The sequence below is a fragment of the Pantherophis guttatus genome, chromosome 1 (genome assembly GCF_059756535.1).
Source record: "Pantherophis guttatus breed Tessera chromosome 1, ASM5975653v1, whole genome shotgun sequence".
NCBI classification, from domain to species: domain Eukaryota; kingdom Metazoa; phylum Chordata; class Lepidosauria; order Squamata; family Colubridae; genus Pantherophis; species Pantherophis guttatus.
The window spans coordinates 285,124,347-285,143,364 of NC_142063.1; the positions used below are offsets into that span (position 1 = coordinate 285,124,347).

Consider the following 19,018-nt stretch of genomic DNA (forward strand, 5'->3'; position numbering starts at 1 on the left):
AGCGGTATTTTCTCTCTTTCTCCACTTCCATGGCTCAGTAGGAAGGTTTAATCTAGGAAATCTGGGCCTACTTGGTGAATTCTTGCTTGGTCCTAGAGATCTCTGGCCCATGGCTTTCAGGGAGGAAGATATGGTTCAACACTGGTATTCCATCTGGAGGACAGAGAGGGCTAGGTATCCATCGTTGTCAGCTTGTCCCCTGTGATACTTGTGGGATAGGGATGAACTCTCTGGAGTTGCAAATGGAATGTGTTGATGGCCTGCAGCTTTGGTAGTTGACTGTGTTCCCCTCTTGAAGTGGGATAGGGAGGTGAGAATGGATAATGTGCTACTATGGGCCTCTTACTTGGCCTTAGCTATCTGAGCAGTGCAACCTGTTCACTGACAAGAAGTTGTCTTTGGTGACTACTGTATGCATTCTCTCAGCCCCAACTTGGAAGAGCCATCCAGAATCATGTGAGAGTTGGGTGGCATCCACATTTTATTTATTAAATGAATTTATCAGTATTATTTCCACAATCAATTATGTGATTGCTGTAGCTTCTATTTTTAATGGCCTATTGTCATTTTGTGAAACAAAGAGTATATCAAAATGGATTTGAGAAAGTAAAGACATGAAATTGAGTTCAGTGTAGGCCTTGGCTGAAAAGGTTCTTGCAACATAACTCTTAGCATTCTGCTTTTCGTAAGACAATAAGATACGTGGAGTCAAGCAGCCAAAGTGTTTTACTAATGACATACTCAGGTGAGCTGTTACTATTTTCAGTGTACATCTCCTCCTTTCTAACTTTTTCATCCATACGTAGATCAGAACTCTGCCATGTTTTTGTGAATTTTATAAAATTTTACCCAAGCATAAATACAAGCAATAAAAAGAATATCTCTTATACATAAATATATACATCTGAAAAAATGCAGCTTCTCCCAAAGATCAGTTAAGTATGGCAAAGTATAAAAATACAGCAACTGAATCATCAAAAGCAGATGATAAGGACTGATTGATTAGGATCTGGTTCCAGAGCAGGAAAGAAAAGGTGACTAGTATATGGATCTCCAGTCACACAGCCCAGTATTTGCATACAGGCATATTAGCTTTCCTGTCTTTGCTTTGTGCACACATGAATTCAGAAGCACAGTAGACATTACACAAGATGTGTGAAAATACACATTTCCACCAATATACGATCTTTCCAAATAAAGTACATGGAAATATTTTTCGCATCAGATATTCTGTTCACATCTCTGTTTCCGCTAACAGACTTTCTCCAAGGCCTGATGTTACCAAGACCATCTGGGAACTAGAATCTGAAATGGAAAAAAGTTTCTTTAGCATTGACACTGGCAACTTTTTATCTTCCTTTCGGCCCCGTAGATAATGCTGCCAAAATCCAAAAGCAAAATGGTTAATTTTCAGCCTGTGAGAATTTCTCTTTTGACTTCATCTCAAAATCACAACAGCAAAAATCCAGCCATCTCTATCTAGTGATAACAGCAGCTTCCTGCAGGTTTCACCGCCAGGAGATGGTTGAGGAAAAATTGAGGAAGCCATCCTCAATTTCAGCAGAGCCTTTTAAGAACACCAGGTTCATTAAACCTCCCTTTCTAAACACCTTTTGAAGTGTAATTACTATAAAGTTGCAAAAAATCTTGGAAGCAACAAGTTCGTAAAACCACCCGGTGAGTTAACATTTGTTCCAATACAAAAGATAAAGTAACAGCCTACATAATTAAAAGAAATTGAGGTAAAACAGCAAAAAGCTTAATAAGTTAATCTTAAAAAGTTACAAACAAATTAAGGGATCAGACAGTTTTGGAATATTAGGACTTTTGTTAAAAGCTTTTGGAAATAATTTTAAAAACCCAGTATTATCATGGGAATATGAATTAAGTCTATTAGAAAATAAGCAATAGAAATTTGAAATTTTGCAATTTAAAAATTTTAACACTAGAGGGGACTAAAGACTTCAGGCAGAAGAAAGGAAAAAGTCTTATGAAACCTACCAATGACAAACAAGGTTATGACATTTAAGACATTTCAGGACATTTTTGAAGAATGGGGTTAGCTAATACGTCAGCAACAGTGTTTTCCTACAGTATAAGAATGTATTACTTCCAAAAGATTTTGAAAAAGAAATGATAACTGAAAGGGAATATTTTGGAAGACTGACAAGATGAAAAGGATACACAAGTATTAATGCAGAAAGACTTGGAAATAAATTCTGGACTATAAATCGGAGATGATAGACAAAATGGAATTACAAATGGTAAGACAAAATAACTCTGGATAATGACTTTTTATCAGATTTACGAATGTAAATCTTTTGAGATCGGAAAACAAAAATTGAAGTGAGATCATATCCTACAAGAGCAGCAGAATGAATTAAGGATTATTAGAAGCAAAAGGAAGGAATGCAAAGTTGATGTCAGGATTAAAATATGACATATTTATGAAATACTGGGAAGCCTTTACAAGCTTTTTGCCGACATCTGGACAAAAACAAGGTTTTATGGATTTGCCAATGGATAAGTGATAGCTTATAGGAGGAAAGTGATCCATCTGTAATATTTTAGAGGATGGGAAAATTTTGTTTGTACTTGTAAAGTTCAGAAATCATTTCTTTATTGGTTTTTTCTCCCCTCTTTCTTTTTTCTTTGAATTTTTATTTTTTTCTAGTCTTTTTTTTTTCCTGATTTCAATTTGTGCTATCTTTTATTACAAGTAGTAGTTTACAACCATTCATTCAAGAGCCCTTTGAAGTTACAATGGCACTGAATGGTGGTTAGGGCTGATCTTTGGAATGTATTTTTTAAAATCCTTAAAAAAATCATTTTTAAAAGAAAGAAGCAGCAGGTCTTGGTATTTATATGTTTGCTCCGATTCTGTTTTTTTATCACCATGGCCTGTATGACGCTCCAATGACTTTTAGTATCAGCGATATACTAAGATAAACAAACATTCAGCATGTTTTAAAAATTGGCACATACTTTTTCACAGAATTGTATTTTCCTCTCTTAATTTATTTAATTGATAAGCGTTTACAGCGCCAAATGAAGAACTAGGCTGTTTCCATTTTTATTTTCCAAGTACATGGTTTTGGACCTATGTGGAAATTAGAGGTATTGTTTACGTAAAGACGCAGCAAACTAGCTCCTTTCTTTTCTAAAATTAGAAACAAAAGATATTCATTGGTACTACATTGTCTCCCCAAGATAATAACATATTGCTGCATTAATTGTATATACATATTGAAGGTGCAACCGTATCTAACCTCTAATTTTAATTATGGAACTGCTGCATATAGAAATAAATAAATTGGAAACCAGACTGGTGTGTGTTTGTAAGCAGGGTAGGTGACTCTATTAATTTCTACTTCCACATACCATTTATATGAATGATTCAAGAAAATAGCTTTCAATAGGAAAGCATTTATTTAGGGTGTATCTGCACTTTAATGTCATCTGGTGACTGCCTAGACAAGTCCCTGCAGTTTTCTTGTTTTACTATATTTTGTAAAGGAACTCAAAACAAAAGCATTTTCCCACAAGGATTCTTTACAATTAATTTCAAAATATTTTTTTGAAATTTATCTGAACCCTTAGTCTGTTATAAAATCAAAGCTTTAATCATCCTTTTTGCTGTTTATTCTAGAAAAAAAATATCATTAAGTATTTAATAAATAAGCCATGGTGGTGCAGTGGTTAGAGTGCAGTACTGCAGGCTACTTCTGCTGCCTGCTGGCTGACTGCAATTTGGCAGTTCGAATCTCACCAGGCTCAAGGTTGACTCAGCCTTCCATCCTTCCGAGGTCGGTAAAATGAGGAGCCAGATTGTTGGGGCCAATAGGCTGACTCTGTAAACAGCTTAGAGAGGGCTGTAAAGCACTGTGAAGCAGTATATAAGTCTAAGTGCTATTGCTATTTCAAACTTATTTCACAAGGATTGAAAGAGACTCACTGGGTATTGTAAAATTTGTTGATTTGAAAGTTCCTTATAGCTGAAAAGCAGTTAACATGTATTTTCCAAAAGTGATTAGGAAAGGGAGTATGCAAACCAAGTGTCTTTTTGAGGAACCAAATGGAGTTTGAACAAGATGGCTATTCCCTAATCTCCCAGAGTTTTAAAGCTACTGAGATCACTGTCTCATGGTCTCCCCATGAGGAACAACTATCTGGAGCACTTGTGATCCTCTCATTGTCTGAAGAGAAATTGTGGAGAGGCAGTTGCTGGGTCTTCATTCTGTCATGGTCAGCTTCACCTTTTGTGGTGCCATCTTCAGCTTGTTGTTTCTTCCCCAGAAGTCTTCCCTGCAGTTTTCTTGAAAAGATTTTGGAAGTGGCTTGCCATCTCCATGAAAGCATTAACTATTAGTTTATATTCAAATTTAGTATCCATCGGCTTCTATTAAGATTTCATCCTGAAAGAGGAATTTCAGTTCTAGATAAACTATGCCAATTATGCTAATACAAATAAATACTGGGACGAAAGAACAATACAATTTGGAGAGACAAGTATCAAAACTTCAAAATTACAAGAATGAGAACATAACCATTCTCCATCAAATTATGTGGAGATCTGAAATATAGAATTCCTCTATATTTGAAAAAACATCTCATCACTAGGAATCTCAACTAATGGGCTATTTACGTATCTGGTCTGTTTAAGATGTTCTACATGGCTTAATATACTTTTCCCCTTTATAAAGTCAGATAAACTGACTGAAATACAAATTAGTTTTACAGTATGATAAAAACATACTAGAGACTAAATGATCAGTGTTCTAGTAAAGAAAATTCTTCTCTTTCCAAATAAATCAAAAGATAAAAAATGTAGTATCCTAATTCTACATGCGTGTAAATCTCCCACTCAGTGTCACCTCCCATTCTCAAGAAGGAACCAATCTTACTGCTTTGACAGATCCAGGAATTCTTCTCTCTGGCCATCACTTCATGGTTCACAGTCTCATCTTCCTCCTCGCCCTCTGAAAGAAGGTCTGAGATTTGCTGCTGTAGTTCAGGACTAATGTTGTTTTCTGCCAGGATCAATGTCCTCAGAGCTGTTGGATAGTTTTCCACCATGTCCAATAGGATCTGAATTGAATCAGAACATGAGGCATCATGAAAAACAGCTCGCTCTAGTCACCAGGGAAGAAAAAGATCTAAAATGCACTACAAACATCATGGTGGCGCAGTGGTTAAAGTGCAATACTGCAGGCTATTTCTGCTGATCACCAGCTGCCAGCGGTTTAGCAGATCGAATCTCACCAGGTTCAAGGTTGACTCAGCCTTCCATCCTTCCAAGGTCTGTAAAATGAGGACCCAGATTGTTGGGATCAATATGCTGACTGTAAAACCGCTTAGAGAGGGCTATGAAGCGGTATATAAGTCTTAAGTGCTATTGCTATTGGGAGGTGGGAGAAAATTCTAAAGTAATTTACCAGATTCCCTGCATAAATTGCCCCTGTGACAGATTGGGAGGAAGCTAACCACCAGACTGCAAGAACAAGAGCAAACGGTTAGATGAGAGGACCCAAACTCATTGCAATGAACAAGGACATGCATTCAATTTTGCAGCTATTAAGATTGTTGGCTGAGCAGGGACAAAAATAGCCAGAGAAATGATTGAGGCCTGGGAAACGGGCCCCTGACCAGTCAATAAGACTGCTGATGTACCACCACCAGCTTACCATGTATTTAGGAGCCAAGTGTGTGGGCAGCACAAGGAAACAACAACTAACTACTTAATAGCTGGCCATCAACATCCTAATTAACAACTAAAAGCCACACTCAATCAGGCATCATATAAATACAACTCCTAGAACAGCCACGTGCACACATTCTGAAGAGAGAGAAGTTCCCTGAGGACGGGTTTCAGCATGATCCTGAAAGCTTGGAGGAATAAACCTTTGGTTCTGGTGACCGACTCAGACCGAGTCCTGCAAGATCTAAAATGTATTTATTATGACATGGGATTAACAAGGCTTGAATGGCCAATTAACCTAAAACAGTTGTATTTCTTCCTATTGCCTTAATTACACAGAGCAAGTTCTGCATCACTAAAGAGAATCAGTACTTTTATCACTAATTCACCCTATCTAACACTTGTGACTATGTCCATCTTTGTTGATTCAAAATCTACATTCCCTTCACATCAAACCAAAAAGGTAGGATACCTTCCACATCATAAAGTTTTAAGTAATTGTAAATTCTTGCGTCCCTTGAGAAAAGGAAAAATACACTGGGAGGGGAATTATGTGCAAGCTTTGCAGTTGGTCACACTGACTTTCATGACTGGCAAGAGAAATAAGGGCAACAAAAAGAGATATTTCCTTACCATAGCTGACTGATTGGTAAGTCCTGTCCCTTCCAAGTCTAAAACTTCTAAGGTGCGGCTGGATGCCACTGAAACAGCCAGCATTGCTGCTATCTGGTCACCTATGGAACAGAAAGCCAGGAGATGTGAGAAAAGCATAGTGCAACTCTACCAGATGCAGCCACTTCAAGAGTAGCAGAACGTGAGGGACATCCGCAGTCATCTGAATACTGAAAGTTTCTCCACTTTCCCTCAGATTATGGCTCCTAATGTTGAATTCCATAGTTGCAGCTTTATAAAGAAGATGCTGTGTTAATACTTTACTGTGTGTTGACAGTGCAAGATGCTAGGCAACGGTGAGGAAATTCTCCTTTTCCTCCTGCTTTTCATCCTTGGCAAACTATAGCCATACAATTAAAAAAATCCTCAGACACTGAGCAAATCTCTGAGTACTCTTTGTCTCTCCTTGTCTCTGGGGTAGCCCTCTAGCTCTAGCAGTTTATGATTGGTTAGCAGATGAAAAGATACGCACCGCTCCTTGGGAACTGAGGTGTGTGTGGGGGGAAAGGGGGGTTATCCATTCTGAGTGGGCAAGGTGAGGTAGGGAATACACAAGTATGGCCAAGATGTTCCCATCTATCTCCTTTAGTGGGATGAGTAGTACAGAGCAGCCTGGCTCACCAGCTGCCAAATCAGCTCAGCAATGCAGCTGGGAAGAAAAAGTTTCCATGGCAACTACTGTTGAAACTCCTCATTGCCTTGCTATTTTTTGAAGCGGCAGCTGGGAAAGGGATAACTTATGCCCACCAAGCCCGGGGTAAAGATCTACAGGATGTGGGATAGAATCCAGCCAATGACCCCACAAATGAGGTACTGCCACGGAGTCTGCAGGAGAAGCTCATAATCTTGGTTCCAGATGGCCCAATAGCAGGGTGGATTTGATTTAAATCGAGTTAATTTAAATCACAATTTAAATCATGATTTAAATCACTAGTAAAAAGGCTTGATTTAAATCAACTCGATTTAAATCATGATTTTTAAAGAGCAACTGTCATCTCTGCTACTCCTTTGACCCACTGTTGACTCACCGATAGTCCCAGTGTTGCAGAATATACAGCCTCATGCTACATAACTAAGCTCCATTTCATGCTGAATAAACTAAATTATTTATGTATCTTAAATAGAAAACTATCTTACGATAGATTTTTTACCCCAAAAGTTTTTTATTAAAATAAATGAGATAAAAGTCAAAGAAATCCGATTTAAATAAAAAAAAATCAGATTTTTTTGATTTTTTTAAAAAAAAACATTGATTTTTATCCACCCTGCCCAATAGTTCTCTGTTGCCCTTCCTTTGTGTAGAATGGGGTAGTCCTCCGTCCTACTTTTCCAGAATAGAGTATGTGATGATGGCAGGTTTGGTTTTGTGATTTTAGCTTTCAATTATGGAGTGGTTTCTTAAGCTTTCTTTTATTGCTTTTATTTTAAGCATGTGGGTGGAAGATTATTCCTGACAAAATGGGCCCTGGTTTACAGACAAGGAAAGAAAAAAAAAACTAGATTGGGGGAAGACCTCACTGAAAATTACCAAGTCCCTACCAGCCTTTGAAGATCAGTGGGTACAGTCTCAACACATCCAGAAGACAATGGGCTATAGAAGGTTGAGACAGAAAACACCAGATAAGCTGGCACAATTGGGCTGATTTTGTAGAAAGCAGCTTCACCAGCTGCCAAATTCGCTTTTTTTTCCAAGTAGTCTTCTCATAAGTCCTTAGGTCCTCTTGATTAGAGGACAGAATAAACTGCTTTTAAATTACTATTGGTATAAGGCAAGCATGGCAAACCCACAGGCCGCATCAGGTCCTGGACAGTGAGTAATGAAGCCCTACAAGATTTATTTTTAAAAATTAAAGGAAGTTTGTTATTTATATACAGTAACTACATATTTTATATGCTGCCCAAGACGATTCCTCTTCAGTCAATGAGCCCAGGCAAACCCAAAAACTCGGCAGCCATGGCATAAGGCAATTTGACTTTGTTTCCTAACCGAGAAGGCATAATGGCCTTCTAAGTAGTTCCATTGGGTATTATCTGGATTTGTTTTAAGATGCAACCCTTAAATGTTGTAACCTGTATAAGCCCAACAAGATCTCTGGTAGCTGGAAGAACACACAAACACTGCCAAGTATCCAAATCCAAATAATCCTCTCACCCAGGGGATTGTAGTCCAAGTTCAACACTCGCACCTGGGAACTATGAGCCACTGCAATAGCCAGACGTCCCCATCCTTTGGGGGTGATGCCAGAATTTGCACTGAGAGTCAGTTCCTTCAATCCTAGGTATAAAAGAAAAGCCAGGTAACCTCAAGGCAACTTTTACAAAGCCTCTTCCATTCCATTGATATCACTGAATTATTAATGTAGGTGAAACTTATCCAACCCTGATCAATTAACCTCAAAATATATTTTCAACACACTATTGTTCAAACTAGCACTACAATTATTTGGTAACCTATGTTAGATATGGAGAAACAAGAAGTGGAGCAAAACATTTTCAGGAACAAAAGAAGCTCGAGTTGCTTGAGTGACTGAGAGGCAAGCTCCAACAGTGTTACCTTTACCACCCCCAATTGTCACAATAATGTAACAATAAGCTAAATATCTGACCATGTTCTACCTTTCCCCAACTAATGCTGTTCAGATGTGCTGAAATGAGAACAGAAATCCTAACCACTATGGCCCAGTGTTGCAACTTGCAGTCCCACAACTTCTGGAGCCCAAGATTGGGGAAAACTGCTTCAGGAATATTTGAAGTTCTGCTCTCTGATTCTCCAATCCAAAAAATAGCTACAGGTAGCCCTTGACTAACAACCCTTCTGTTTAGTGACCGTTCAAAGTTACAACGGCACTAAAAAAAAGTGACGTGACATTTTTCACGCTTATGACTGATCAAAATTCATGTGATCACCTTTTGTAACCTTCCCAGCTGGCTTCCAACAAGCAAGGACAATGCAGAAAGCCAACTTCGCTGAACAACTGCTATGATTAACAACTATTGCAAAACTTATGTAACAACTGCCTTGTTAGCAGCGGAAACTTTGTGGTCAATTGTAGTCGTAAGTCGAGAACTGAGGGTTATAAATTTAAAAAAGATAAATATAACAGACTGATCTGTATTACAGTTTGTATGTCTTGTCTACAACCCCAGGATGCTATAAACAAAAATATACTTTCAAAATGGAAGATTGTTTATTAAGCTATATTGTGAATATGTGCTTAAAATGATGTATACATTCATTACCCTTTGACTTAGGCATATATTTCCACACCTGCAGCTGATTAGAATTTTACACTTTTCCATATTAATGCATATGTCTGATCAGCTGAACTGATAATGTATGCAAACATACTGTACTATATAATTAGAGACTATATAATTAGGCAAGATGTTACAGTATTCAATTAAATAAATATATATATCATAGTTATATGTTCCAGGGTATGATTATTATGGTTTTAGATAATCAGAAAAACAAGATTGCATTACTTATTACTTAATTTTTAAAATATACTCTGTTTCCCAAAAAATAAGGCATCCCCTGATAATAAGCCCAATTGGGCTTTTGAGTGCATCGCAATAAGGCCAAGCGCTTATTTCAGGGTTCAAAAAAATATAAGACAGGGTCTTATTTTCAGGGAAATACGGTACCATAATTTCGGGAAGTTCATTTATGTAACTTTTGTGCATTTAAAATCAGCATTTGATTTGATTCTTAAGGATGAATGCTTAAAGAAGTACAATTACTAACAGCAAACTCAAATGATTGCTTCTTATTCAAAAAATTTATCCTTAACTGAAGGTCAAAAGTAATCATCATGGTCACAGTCTAATTTAATTCCAACTTGGAAAAGAAAAAAAAATAACAATATAACAGACATCTTTCCGCTTGTTTATATTTGAATAATAATATAGTGGTACTTTTCTTGACATCAGCTAGTACAAGAGAGCTTTATAGCCTCTTGCAATCTATTGTGTATTGAGGAATTCTTAATTATCAGTTTTCCTAATGGAAAAACAGAGGCAGGTTGTTAAAAAAAACCCTAGCCAAATACAGAGAGCAGGTAAATTGAAAATACATATGCAGAGCAAATCAGGTTTTACATATCTCAGTAGGTTGCTTTCCATATAGCAGTAGTTTCCTATCAGGCAGAAACTGCCTGATAGAACTGGTTGAAAGCGCCCAAAACAATCTTTCTTCCTGAGGTAAATAGAACTAACCGCCTATAAAGGTTGCAAAAGTAGTTGCTCAGCTGTTGTGTGGTACCCAGATCTTCCCCTATAATGTTTTGGCTAGGTAGAAATGTTCTATCCAAATTCTTAACTATGTTTGTATTGTACACACTATTGTATCAGCAGCCTAGATTGGTCACAATTGAAGCTTGACCTCAAATTCATTTACACAATGCTTAATTTAAACTAATCTTTCCTCTGTTGATTTGAATTTCCTAATCTAGTTGGAATGCTTTAAATCCTTTAGAAACAATCTTGGAAATAAAAACGTCCAGTATTATGAATTTGGCCTGGATTTAGCTCAGTTGAGTTTTTACAGAAAACAAAACAAACAAAACTTTGTCCTTGTGGTATTATTTATTAGATTTGTTTGCCGTCCATCTCTCTTTGAGACAACTCTACAGGCTTTATTAAACTCCCCAAAGTGGTATTATTCCCAATTACTGAATCTTGGATGCCGTGACCAAAACTTTATGCTTGGATGTTATCATTCTATTATGATTGCCCCAAATCAGAGGAGAGCCTCCACAATGTGTGTATGTATGTATATCAGGGGTGGGTTATACTTACCTTTACTACCGGTTCGCAATGGGGCATGCACAGAAGCGTTCTGATGACGTCGGGGTTGGTGGGCGGAGCCTCCCGCCGGTTTTACTACCGGTTCTATAGAACCGGTGCAAATCAGGGGCAACCTACCACTGATGTGTATGTTATATAACCATGTGTGTGTGTGTGTGTGTGTGCGTGCATGATTGTATGTGTATATAAGCACAGATCTATTCATTTGTTTTTGTATTAGACCAAGGATCCATATTCAGCAGAACATACATTCAGCATTTCTACTCTTGAATTCCTACTGGAATCTGGGTTAGAAATTAGTGAAGAATGGCAGGTGGGAGGGGGGGGACAGATTATAAATTCAGAAAGGCAAAGGAGTATTTTACTCAGTCAAGCATTCTCTGGTACTTTTTCTAATTACAGATTTGTTTGAAATTTGCTATATTTAGTTGTTTTGCTAAAAACAAATGATATTTACAAAAAATCTTTTATGTTATAGAAGAATGCTTCACATCTCTAGGGTACCGAGTTGACCGTGTGTGTGTGTGTGTGTGTGTGTGTGTGTGTGTGTGTGTGTATCTATATCTATCTATCTATCTATCTATCTATCTAACTATCTAACTATCATCTATCTATCTATCATCTATCTATATCTATATCTATATTTATATCTATATCTAGGCCCATTCTAGTTTCACATGAAAAAGTACACTTCTGTTCTTAATATTGTCTGTAAGGAGTTGAAAATCATTTCTGAATATAATTTTATTAAATGTTTAAAAACATTTTACTTGAAACTCATTTATTCTTAACTCCTTTAAGCCTCATAATCTACCAGAGGATTTCTGGTTTGAGCCCATTGCACTAAGAAACCAAAGCCATAATTTCTTTTGGATAAGGAACTCTTGTCACTCCCACCATCCCTTTTGCTTTGATAGAGCAAAAGATCAAAGAGACAGTTGCAAAAGATGACTTGTCCTCTCTTCCTTACCTGACTTGGCCCCATCAGGAGGAAGAAGGCCACAAATCAAGTTGATACCTTCATCCCCCAGCATGCAGTCCCCTAAATCCAAGGCCACAAGGGAGGGATGGATGGATAAAGCTGGGTTGAGAATGGCCAGACCAGCATCTGTCAAAGGACTTCCATGAAGGCTGCATAAAGAAAAATGACTTATAGACTCTCTTTTCTTTGACTTGCAAATGATAAACAAATCCTAGGTCAGTGTTTCTCAACGTCAGCAACTTTGAGATGTGTAAATATCAACTCCCACAATTGTCAGCCAGCATCCACACATCTTAAAGTTGCTGACGTTGAGAAATACCAGTTGGCATACTTGCTGCATATGTACTTGTTTTTCAGAAATTAGAATGAAACCAGGCACTGGTAGAAAAACACAGGAAGATTAAAATGGAGGATAGGAACACTTGATCCGTCTGAAACAGGCAGAGCAAATGCTCAATAAACGTCTTCTCTAAAAGCCCATTTATACATATTTTTGTCTCAATTGTCTTGTTTGGGAGCCTATTTCTTTTCTTGGAAGTGATCTCGAAAGCCAACCTTGTCCAACCTTGTCAATTTTAATACTTGTGGACTTCAACTTTCAGAATTCCCCAGCTAGCAGCTAGCATGGGAATTCTGGGAGTTGAAGTCCACAAGTCTTAAAGTTGCCAAGGCTGGACCCCTCTGAGACTTTTCTTAGGTAGATTCTTGTTCATGAAAGTTACTTGTTAATTTAGGAGTAAGACATTCTGCTGGTTTTTTTTTTTTTTTTTGTAACAAACATTCAAGTTCAGGTCAACCTGTTCTGTATCAAAGGCAGCCATTCCCCACCTTTCTAAAAGCACAATAAGTATCAGAAAGGGTTGTGTATTATTTTCCTGATAAAAATACATTAAAAAAATATGAAAGAAAACTGTCATTATTTGAGAACCAATAGGGTAAGTTTTAAGAAATAATGTACACTTCTTCAAACTTCAAATTCATAATTGGCATTAGCCATATCCATTACTGGTTGAAGCTATTCTGACTACAGTGGTACCTTGGTACCCAGTAGCATCGAATTTGTTACTCCACGCTTTTTATTGAGAAAATTTTGTCCTGGTACTTATCCTTTGTTTGGTACTCAACACATAAGTTAGACCTTGTCGGTGTTGGTTACTCGTTACCTTTTCCAGCCGATAGTCACACGGGCAGCTCTTGCCCTCTACACGTCCTCTTGCAGTCTTGTCTTAGTTTTTGTGATAATTCTGTGGTATATTTTTGCACTTTTTTTCTCATTAGTACAGATAAAGTGAAGTTTTTATTTTATTTACTCTATTAGCTTTTAGGTTTATTTCTCATGTAAAGTAATGGTATACAACCCTATCTTTTTACGTATTGCCTTAAAATGTACGTTGTCCTTGGTTTGGGAATGCATTAAATTTATTTATATTATTCCTTCTGGAAAAAAACGTATTTGGTACTCATAGTTTTTGGTATCCATTGCATCTCCCGGAACGAATTAATGACAAGTACCAAGGTATCACTGTATTTGGATTAGGTAAATGAAAATCATACAACCTGCAATTATAGGGACTGAAGCAGCTTTTTAAAAAATTATAATAAATTTAAGAGGACTGTCCCAGACCTCCTCAGAAAATTAATACAAGATTTGGAAGCTCATTTAACTGTTCCACCAACATAATGCAACAGAATGGCAAAATATGGGTCTATGTTTTCATGCTTTCTTAACCAAAGGTGGGGAAATTGCATTTCTACTAAAATCTATTGGATTTTGACTTCTTATCAGTTCCAGCCCAAATAGCAAACATTCTAATTTGTGGCATTTACTAAAGACTACCTATTACTCTGGAGAATTCAATTGCTGTAATTATCGATATTTAGGATTGGATGACTTCTGGTTCTTTAAAATGCATTAAAATGACACCTTCCCAGGGCAGGAAGATATGTTTCTTTGGAACAATAACCATTTAACAATATTGAAAGGATACGCTAAGGAATTATAGTAGCCCTCCCTCACGCCTGAGTACATTCCATTTATGTCAATGAAACATAACTTTTAAAGAAACCAACACAGCATTTGCCCTGCAGGATTTGCACCACTGGAGTAAGAGGCAACATTCTCGGTTGGTACTAAAAGGGGGGACGGGGAGCTACTCACAATAAAGATTGGACAGAGCGGTTTGTCTTCAGAGCTTCAGCCAATTGCTTGACCCGATTGATATTGGAAACAATCCCTAAATTAAGATTAAGTTGAGCCAAGGAATGAGACTCTGCCACCCCCTTGCAGATGCGACCGAAATCTCTATCGGAAATTTGGCAACCACGGAGGGAAAGCAGTTTGATGGAGTTCTCCCGCAAGCTCTCACAAATATCCCGAATCTCTGCACTGGATAAAGTCTCCCCAGAGATCTGAATAGATCCTGGCAACATCGCTCTGAAAACCAGCAAACACCTCCCGCAGTTTTAACTACGTTAATCTGGATTGCTCTACTCAAAAAAAAAATATGGGAAACCCAGATTAGCGCACCAGGAGCGCTCTGCGATCCAGTTGAAAAGGAGAAAAGCAGCGCGTTACAAAAAGGAGTGAACCGGCAGTCTTTTAATCCGGTGTAAAATCGGAGGATTGGGTGCAATTTTAAATCAATGGAATGCATTGATCAAAACAATTGCAATTCGGAAAAAATCCTGCCGGACGTATTGCACGAACTCGGACCCACCCGCGGAGACACATCAACCCACGCGCCTTGGTTGCACTGAAGTAAATCCCGCGCAAATCTTGAGTTAAAAGCTCGGAGGGTTAACAGCGCCTGCAGTCTAGACGGGGGGAAAAGGGAGCGCGCTCCATTTCTAAGGATGGGTGGGAAAGTGAGCGGGCTGATCGGCGGCGCAAACAGAAAAATCCCAGGAAGAAGAAATTGCAAAATCCAAATCAGAGCCAAAGTCTTTCCAGGGTTTTAAAACCTGGGCAAGGCGGATTTTCTGGATTCTGCAGAAGCGGGAACCAGGCGTCGGGCGGTGAAGGATCCGCCGAGTATCTTCCGGGTTTTCTCCCGTTTCAAAGAAGCCCCGCTTTTCCCCGGGCGCGCTTCTTCCAATCCGCAGGGCTCGAGTGGCCAGCCTGGGGGAGCTGATCGCAGCCTTGCTGCTCCCTCCCGGCTGCCCCACCTGCTCTCCTCTGGCAGCAACCAAGGCCCGACTCCTCCGGCCCGGAGATTGCGGGCGCTTCCTCCTCCTCCTCCTCTTCCTTTTACCGCACCCGCGGCTACCGCTGCAGCCCTTGACGCAGCTTGACCGACGCGCGGAGCGGATCCGGCCAGTCCCGCCTCCTCCCTCCTTGTGTCCCGGGGGAAGGAAGGATCCAGTTTGATATGGCGCTGGGCCGGTTTCTATGGCTACCCTCCGATACTGCCGCCGCCGCCGCCTCTTGCCAAGACAACCACTCGGCGGCGCCTGCAGCCACCACTTTTCCCACTAAATCCCTCCGCGGGCTGATCCCTGCAGCAACCCTCACTTGTACCTCTTCTTCCCCTCCGGTCTGGAGAGAAAAATAAAAGTATCCAAGTGGGGGGAAAAATTTAGATTGTGCAGAAATGAATAGATTAACCCTGATGATTAAAGATAAGGAGGAATCAGAATATTTTAAAACATGGAATTATTTTTATAGTTGGTTGGAAAAGAGATATAAATGACTGATACCGTAATTATGTATACATGATGATTACAATATTGATTTAGCAATGAAATGTTAGAATGAAGATTTCTGAAGATGAAGATAGAATGATGAAGATGAAAATAGCAGAAACTTATGGAAGATGGAGAAGAAGCCTAGAAGATAACACCATCTCATAATTCATATTACAACAGCGGCCAGACTAGTTTTTGCAAAGTACTGGAAGGATAAATCAATTCCTCCAGAGGAAATACTAATAAACAAAATCCTAGAATGTACAGAAATGGCAAAATTAACAAGTGATCTTAATAATGATGTGAACTCAAAATTCTATGTAGTATGGGGAAAGGTGGTATAAATGGTGGAATAATAGAATAAGATCGTGATGTTAGGATATGCTTATCTTTAGTAATGGTGGCTTTGAATTAATCTGATATATATATTTTGCAAATATGTAAATACACGACACCTCGGATGTTAATGGAGATTTGATGTTTTCTACAATTTAAAAAAACTAATAAAGTATATTTAAAAGAAAAGAAAAGAAAAGAAAATAGAAGAAACTTATGGAAGATGGAGAAGAAGCCTAGAAGATAACACCGAGATGGCACAGGGAAGGGAGGATTGATGTATTAAATGTTTGTTTGTCTTAAAAAATAAAAAAAAATACTAAAAAAAAAAAGTATCGAGCCCAGGTGGGGCTCGATGGGAGAATTGCAATTATCTTAAAAAGCAATAGCTGGACTAGATCCAAGGGGATGTCTTCATTTTGGATAAACTTCTTTCTTGTGGATGCTTCTGGGTGGAAATTCCTGGGGAGAACACCAGACGCCCAAAGGGTGAAGACCATACCCTGGGAGTCCCGCAGGTTACTTGACAGATGCTCAGAGATATTGGTGTGTGTTTTTTTTCTTCCCTCAACCAGATTCTGTAGAAACTCAGCACCCACCCACCCTCCTAGAGAATGAAATATTTTGGGGGATATAAAAAAGGCAGGATAGAATATTTCCCCTAAAGGAGAAATGGGGAAAACATGTTAAGGGGGGCAGAAACCAGCCCAGTCTCCCTGCCCCAAGCAGAAACTGAAGAGGCCAGCTTTTAGAAATGCAGAATTGGTAATCCATTCAGAAAGACTGGGTCAGACAGAAACTTCAGATAAGCAACAAGCCAAAGGTTGACAAGATTAACTCAGACAAACACCTAAGATTTGCATTTCCCCTTTTGTCTATAGAGCCAGCATGACCCCTACATGACCCCATAGGAATCCAGAAGGTATAAAACCCACCCACTCTCAATTCCATTTTTGTCAGCTCTCCCAAAACTGCACACTGTGTGTGTCTTGGTTCTGTTCACCAATAAACAATCTTTCTTTCCAATTACTCTTCATTTTATTCCTGGCTTGGAACTGGACCTGAATTTTTCTTCCAACAATTCAGCCCTTTCACCTCAGAAGGAAGAGCTAAATGGAAAAGCTTCCTTTTCCATTTACAAAATCAGAGTCCATCCTCCAGAATGTGAATCGTAAGGTCTGCTTCTTAGTTGAGGGAAAACCATAAAAGAATTAGGACAGTGTTTTTCAAAGTCTATAATTTTAAGGTGGAAGGACTTCAACTCCCAGAATTCCCCAGCTATCAATGGTACTCATCAAGAAACTTGAATTGTATAGATATAAATAATGAATATGGTGGTAAGCTTTAATTGTTATGGCACAAAAAAAAATGTACCCAGACGACACACTGTTTAATGAATGATGGAATGTTTTATATTAAAATAATTTTTTAAAAAAATTCAAAAAAAGAAAAGAAAATTGAATTGTATATTGTTGTGTTACTACAAACTGAATGTGAGTCAGCCATATAACATGATGCCCAGAGTTGCATTATCATGGAGATGGAAGGCATATAAATTCAATAAATAATGGCTGCAATATAAATAATGCAAATATATTTTACCTTGCATTATCAGAAATAGGTCTTTTTTCTGCATTAATCATTCTTCATTTTCAGTATAGGGCCCAATTTTGAGTATCACAAATATGGATTGAGACCAATTTAGATATGTTTGGAGAGAAGCAACAGGGATGATCGAGAATCTAGAAACTATGTCCTATAAAAAGAGATTAAGGGAACTGGAAATGTTTAGTCTTGGGAAAAGAATCTTAAGAAGCTATTAATCAGTAGTCTTTAAGCAGGGTTGTTAATAAAATTAGGCAACAACTGGTTTTGATAATAATTGGTTTTGTTCTTGCTAATTTGCTTATACTAATGCAATCATGTCTGGTATACATATGCATATGTTTTTTTAGCCCAATCCTTAGTCCCAGATTTTGCTACCTGCTACAGCTTTAAGGCACAAGAGCCTGGCGCTCTATTTACATGCTATGTAGGGGTGTTTCAATGGGGAAAGAGATGGTTGGATGCTGATGGGCTTAAATAATGGCCCTTCCCTCGGAACTCATTGTTGCCATTGACTGTGCTATCACAGATCATTTAGCAGGCCACAATTGCCTAGAGTCATGACAGCGTGTGAAGCTTAATGTTTAAACTGTACATAGGAAAAACCATTTAATGACTTAGCATGATATCTAACCAGTGTGATATCAGCAAAACGCTTGGCCACTTTCTTGGTTATCTGAGCCAAGACATATAGCCTTCATACAGGGACCTTTAGGGGGAATAATCAAATGGAACTCAGCTGACCTATGCCATCTATAGTGAGTGTGTTGATCCATCAGGGATAACAGGTTTCAGAATTTGGCTCAGTACATTTTCACACTCTACTTTTTCCATTTCCCCAACTGCTAATAGTGATTCATTATCACAATCTTCTACTCACCTTGCTGCAGTGAGAAGCAAAGAGTTATTACTCTGCCCCAAAAATCCTCTTGACGCCTATTCTCTGTAAAAGAGAAATGGACACCCTCCCTATCCAAGGTGAAAAGCTGTTCTGCCACTTTTCCCCTTGAAAAATCTGCAAGGACAGGTGGCCCACAGGGAGGCAGCAGCTTTTGCAAATGGGGACATGGGTTGCCCAGCAGCTCTGCAGAGCTGCCGCATTTTAAAGGAAAGGATTTCAGAAATGCTGCTGATGAATCAGAAATGACTGGGATTAGCTCCCCAACACTGCTGATGCCCCAGGATCACGGGCAAGCTGGAACTGTTTTCAAGTTAAGTCCTCTTGTGGAATT

General features: G+C 38.6%; 1 protein-coding gene across 2 annotated transcripts; it reads right to left on the bottom strand.

Annotated features, from left to right (window-relative positions):
* Positions 1–708: 708 nt before the first annotated feature.
* On the bottom strand, positions 709–16,510 carry LRRC73 (leucine rich repeat containing 73). Of its 2 annotated transcripts, none has more exons than XM_034428106.2 (6): positions 14,320–16,510; positions 12,150–12,310; positions 8,523–8,645; positions 6,332–6,432; positions 4,905–5,088; positions 709–1,305 (listed from the first exon to the last, which is right to left on the bottom strand). In XM_034428106.2, the coding sequence occupies exons 1-6, from the start codon at positions 14,589–14,591 to the stop codon at positions 1,235–1,237; spliced, it is 912 nt and encodes a 303-aa protein (XP_034283997.1). In that variant the 5' UTR covers positions 14,592–16,510; the 3' UTR covers positions 709–1,234. The 2 variants fall into 2 exon arrangements, with proteins under 2 accessions (XP_034283997.1, XP_034283998.1); XM_034428107.3 differs by lacking the exon at positions 709–1,305 and adding an exon at positions 3,003–4,415.
* Between the last annotated feature and the right edge of the window lie 2,508 nt (positions 16,511–19,018).